The 5,613-nt window shown below is 37.1% G+C and overlaps 1 protein-coding gene across 1 annotated transcript; it reads left to right on the forward strand.

The window, feature by feature from the left end:
* The first annotated feature begins 1,143 nt into the window (after positions 1-1,143).
* LOC140837445 (cyclin-A1-4-like) lies at positions 1,144-4,987 on the forward strand. The gene is made up of 11 exons (XM_073203606.1): positions 1,144-1,628; positions 2,166-2,544; positions 2,717-2,853; positions 2,944-3,036; positions 3,140-3,273; positions 3,364-3,439; positions 3,519-3,595; positions 3,680-3,713; positions 3,956-4,105; positions 4,170-4,304; positions 4,566-4,987. The coding sequence occupies exons 1-11, from the start codon at positions 1,410-1,412 to the stop codon at positions 4,632-4,634; spliced, it is 1,503 nt and encodes a 500-aa protein (XP_073059707.1). The 5' UTR covers positions 1,144-1,409; the 3' UTR covers positions 4,635-4,987.
* The last annotated feature ends 626 nt before the right edge of the window (positions 4,988-5,613 follow it).

Genomic DNA, 5,613 nt, shown 5'->3' on the forward strand with positions numbered 1-5,613 from the left:
TGATGCTGGATACTTATCTGATCCACACAAGGCACGTTCCCAAACTGGATATGTTTTTACTCGTAGAGGCACTGCAATTTCTTGGCGTTCACAGAAACAAACGCTCGTAACAACTTCATCAAATCATGCCGAGATTATTGCACTACATGAAGCAAGTCGTGAATGTGTGTGGTTAAAATCAATGACCCAACATATTCAAATCTCATGCGGATTATCATTCGACGAGAAGCCTGTGATACTATATGAAGATAATGCTGCATGTGTTGCTCAAATGAAAGAGGGATACATAAAAAGGACATAACTAAACATATTCTTCTAAGTTTTTCGCATTCACGAAGGAGCTAGAGAAGAATAAATGTATTGATGTTCGTCACATTCAATCAAGTGAAAACTTATCAGATCTCTTCACAAAGGCACTTCCTACGACAATATTCAGAAATCACATATATAATATTGGGATGCGCAATCTACGAAATTTGTGAAGAATTGTTCATGTCAACATCAGGGGGAGTTTACATGACTGCACTCTTTTTCCCTTACTATGATTTTTATCCCAATTGGTTTTTCCTAGTAAGGTTTTTAATGAGGTAGTATAAAAACACGTAATGAAGACAATCATTATGATCATCATCACAAGGGGGAGTGTTGAAAAATATATTTAAAATGTATGTATTGAATATTTGAATGTTGAAAATAAGAGTTGTAAATATTGAAAATTAGTGTGTGATGATGTAGGTAATGATGTATTTTATTTTTGGATTATTTGTAAAGATTTCCTATAGATCTCTCATTTGTGAAGAAAATCACAATTGAGTAGAGAGAAAAATATTATAAAGTGTGTAGTTTGGTAAATTTTGAGAATTTAAAATTTTTACTTTTTACCATAAATTTTACTTTTTCACAACAAAAACTAACATACTAGTTGAAGCGACTACTGCTTTTCCAATGCAGAGGCAGATCCGGTTCAGAATTCTAATTCAAATTCAAGCCCACACACCCGCCCGTCTCCCCATCAGCCAATAAGATCGCGTCCTTGCTTCACCCACGCGTGATTTTAATCCCACAGCGATTCAAACACACGGCTCCCGTGGGGCCCACCCCGCTCCCTAACGAATACTTGAGCTCCTATCAACAGTGCAGATCGATATTCGATTCTTTGAGCACCCAAATCAACGGTCCGGATGGATCCATGATTCAAATCCTGCCCCTTTCTCCCGCGCCTCAAAACCATAATTAAACCCCCAATATATTTGTGTAATCCAAACCCTGGATTGATCCCATAATCGAATTCAATTTAATTACTCGCCCTGATAAGAATTCGAATTCGTTTGTCTCGGAATCGTGGGTTTTCGGTTGGATTTTCGTTTCCGTTTCCTCGCCGTTGTGTTGTGGTCGGGTTCCTTGTAATCATGGCGAGTGCTGCCGGAGGAAGGAGGTCGGTGACGTCGGCGACAACTTCGTCTCTGGCAAAGCGTCACGCTTCATTGTATGCGGGGGATAATCATGGGAAGGTTGCGTCCGGGGCGGCGGGGAAGAAGCGCCCGGCGCTCGTTAATATCACTAACCAGAGTCATGGCTCCGGGTCCATCTACCCTAGCCGGGGTTGCCCACCGGAATCATCCAAAATTGTACGTGTTGTGTTATTTTTGATACATTCAGTCTTTTGTTGTAAATAGTTATGCATGTGAAGTGTGGTTGTATTTTCTTGTCATTTCAAAATAATACGTCCAATGGGTGGTTTTGGATTTTCGATCTTGAATCTCTGCAGCTACGAAATATGTATTATAGGGATTTTCCTTTTCAGTTTTCTTTACAGAAAAATGTAAAAATCACGTGTAAAAGGGCACCGATTAAGGCATTAACCTGCATGCTTGCATGGTAAGCTTCTTTTGGGTTTCTGGAATATCGCCTTTTGATGTCGATTGGATGTTCAAAATTTTGAGGGGTTCGAGGGAAACCCGAATGATAGCGATTTCTGGAAGAAAAAGATATTTTCTTAATAAATTGGAGATTTATCTGAATTCAGTCAGGTTTTCGTCAATTTCTCTCTCTGAGAAACTGATTGGTTGTGAAAATTGCATTTTATCAAGTTTGGGACTAGCAAGCTGCTATGAAGAAAGAAGTTTTCTGGGTTATAGATTTGATAAACATGATGAATTTTGAAGGTACCATGTACTGCAAAACTTGTAAGCATCAAGAAAAAAGGCTCTTTGTCTTCGACAAACGTCAACATCTCTGGGGCTGCTCCGCCTCCATCCTCCTTAGTAAAACAGAATGATGATCCTTTGGAAAAAGTTATTTCTTTTCCAAAAAGTGATGTGCTGCTCTACAAGACGAATTTGGTGTTCGTTCCACAAACCATGAACATTTGCCCTGACCAGTCTGATGGATTCTCTGTTTCCATGGATGAATCAATGTCAACTTGCGATTCTTTGAACAGTCCAGATATTGAATACAGGGATAATAATGAAATAGAAGCTATTTATTCAATCGAGCGGAAGGCCTCGAACATGCTTTTCATTTCAGAGCACGTCGACATAGCAGGTTTTGTACTTTGATCTGTGTGCCAATGCTTCTATTTTTCTGCTTCATTTGCCTTGTTTGATGTAAAAAACTTTTAATATATAATTTACAAACCTGCCTATTTCTATTGAATTTTTTTAGGAAAATTCCTATAGATTTGTATGTATCTAATTTGTCTTTTGGATGCCCACAGAGAATGCATGCAAACGAGACGTACTTGCAGCTATAGAATCAAATGATAGGATTGTTGATGTCGACGGGAATCTGGATGATCCTCAATTATGTGCAACCATTGCATGTGATATTTACAAGCACTTGAAAGCATCCGAGGTACACAAATTTAAATGTCACGTACAAAGTTTGTGCAGCTGAAGCTGTGATTTTGTTGACCTTTACGTTGCTTATATTTGCATATATTAGGCAAAGAAAAGGCCAGCTACCAACTTCATGGAAAGGGTCCAAAAGGACATCAATAGCAGTATGAGAGCGATTCTTGTTGATTGGCTTGTTGAGGTCTCATTAATATTTGCATTGTAGAAGTAGTTTAAGAATCTTTTAGATATGCTAATCTGTTTTGCTGTTGAAAATATTTTGCCTAACGAGACATTTATTACAGGTTGCGGAGGAATACAGGCTTGTTCCTGACACATTATATCTGACTGTTAACTACATAGATCGTTATCTTTCGGGAAATGTTATGGACAGGCAACGATTGCAGTTGCTTGGTGTGGCTTGCATGATGATTGCATCGTAAGCTACAGCATTTCCAATCTTTCCTGTTCTGTTCTTCTTCGCATTACTGCCTTTATGACATTGGAAATGTGAACTTGTACATTGCAGTAAATATGAAGAGATTTGTGCCCCTCAGGTCGAAGAGTTTTGTTACATAACTGATAACACATACTTCAAGGAAGATGTAAATTTGTTCCCTTTCCATTTCTTCTTTTGAGAACCTTTCTATGAGTAATTTCATAATTTAAGCGCTTTAAAATCAGGTTTTGCAAATGGAATCCGCTGTATTGAATTACCTGAAATTTGAGATGACAGCACCTACAACTAAATGTTTCTTAAGGTGATCCTTTGGTTTACAAATTAAAGAGTTCTATTAGATTAATATGTTTGGTGATGATTCTTTTTATTTTGTAATTTATTATAGGAGATTTGTTCGTGTTGCACAAGGCATTGACGAGGTATCAATCCTATGAATAATACTTGTTTTAAATATGGAACTGCCTCTATCATAGTCTAGAATTTTGAGGAATATATCCACTGGATCTGTTCTTATTGAATGCTTAATGCCCTTGACAACTATCTTTCTGTCAAATCCATTCAATTGAAACTGAGCTCATCATTTGCGCAAATGCATATGCATCAATACTATAATTACAGGAGCAATAAATTAATATGATTCTTCAAAATGCTGTCATCCCAGGCTCCATCGCTGCAGCTGGAGTGCTTAGCAAACTACATTGCAGAATTATCTCTTATAGAGTATAATATGCTTTGTTTTGCTCCGTCATTGATAGCAGCTTCATCTATCTTCTTGGCAAAGTTTATTCTTGTCCCCTCCAAGAAGCCTTGGGTACGTAATATGTCGTTGAATAGAGTTCCATAGCACAATCTGACCTCGTTTCATGTTAATGCAGAATCCAACCCTTCAACATTATACTCTTTACCAGGTCTCTGAATTACATGACTGTGTTTGGGCATTACATGGCCTTTGCTGCAATACCCAAAATTCTAATCTGCCGGCCATCAGAGAAAAATATAGCCAGCATAAGGTAAGCTAAGTTTCTAACATTACAACTGTTGCATCTCTTATCAAATATTAGTAATGACCGGAAAGGAATATACACATGTTTTAGATTGTGGTGCATCCCTCCATGTTGCTAATCTCAAACCAAGAGTGCAAACTACTTTACTTTGTGTCAACTAATATTTACGCCTGCAACATTTGATCTTTTTTCGTTTTGTTTTTTTTTTTTGTTTGTTGCACTATAAGGTTGTCCGATCCTAACAATATGTTTTCCTTCATGAATCAGTACAAATTTGTAGCGAAGAAGTACTGCCCATCCATACCAGCAGAATTCTTCGGTGACTTAAGCAGCTAACCTTAGAATCGTGCCTACTTTGCCATGCTCTAGTTGGATGGAAGTTGCACTAACTTCATCTGCTGCTGCTTAATGCTCAATGAAAAATTGAGCACATTTCCTCTTGATTCAATATTTCCATAGATAAGCTGTTGCATGCCGAAAACTAGGCATGTAAGGGAAGAGGGAATGCAGGTGGATAGGATTTTTGTATGCTTCAGTTGACATTGATAAGCTCACGTTACAAACCTTGTAACGTTCTGTTCACTCAATTTTAGATCTTACTCTAGTTTTATGTACAGACTCGCATCGTTTTAATACTTCATTTCTCAAGAAAGTCGTGTTCTATGATGCAATGCTTACTTCTGGGATCAGGAATTTTTTCCCCAAAAAAACGACATTAAGAAGTTGTAGAAATATGAAAATATAAAAAATAACAAATATATTCAAACGATGTGCCTATCTCAACAGTAGGTAAATGTGGTCAAAATGCGTAGGGCATTGCTAGTGGACTATCTGTGGAGGTCTGTTGCAACTTGCAATGACTTTCCTCATGTCATGTGCTTCATTTAAGAGCTTCAATACCCCCACACTTCGTGTCCTTTTAGCATTTTTTGAAATTCAAATTTCATAACAAGTTGAATTATAATATAATCTTGAATTCGTTATTTCGATTTTAGTAATTTATTGGGTTAATTTGTATTTTCTTCAGAAGGATATGCTATTTGATTTTGAGAAAACAAATGACGATGATCTGCATCGAAAAATTTAAATTAAATTATCGAGAAAAGTTCATTTGCTGTCTGGATTCAATTATTGAATTCTTGTTAATACATGTTTTAATTTTATGTAAAAGGATTACCCCATTAGAGATGACAACTTTTCCCACTGGTTTGGACCCCACATGAAAAACTGGAGACTGAGATCTTCGATTTTTTCAAGTCTGGGATAAATCTTCAAAGTAGTTTAAGACATATATAAGATTAATATTCTGATTCCA

The sequence above is a fragment of the Primulina eburnea genome, chromosome 7 (assembly GCF_022965805.1).
Source record: "Primulina eburnea isolate SZY01 chromosome 7, ASM2296580v1, whole genome shotgun sequence".
NCBI lineage: Eukaryota > Viridiplantae > Streptophyta > Magnoliopsida > Lamiales > Gesneriaceae > Primulina > Primulina eburnea.

What these genes read in the sequence shown, in the direction of transcription:
- LOC140837445 (XM_073203606.1), top strand. Translation starts at nt 1,410, where the DNA reads ATGGCGAGTGCTGCCGGAGGAAGGAGGTCGGTGACGTCGGCGACAACT. An exon ending in AGAGCACGTCGACATAGCAG is followed by an intron (nt 2,545 to 2,716) that starts GTTTTGTACTTT and finishes GGATGCCCACAG; the next exon opens with AGAATGCATGCAAACGAGAC. An exon ending in GCTTGCATGATGATTGCATC is followed by an intron (nt 3,274 to 3,363) that starts GTAAGCTACAGC and finishes TGTACATTGCAG; the next exon opens with TAAATATGAAGAGATTTGTG.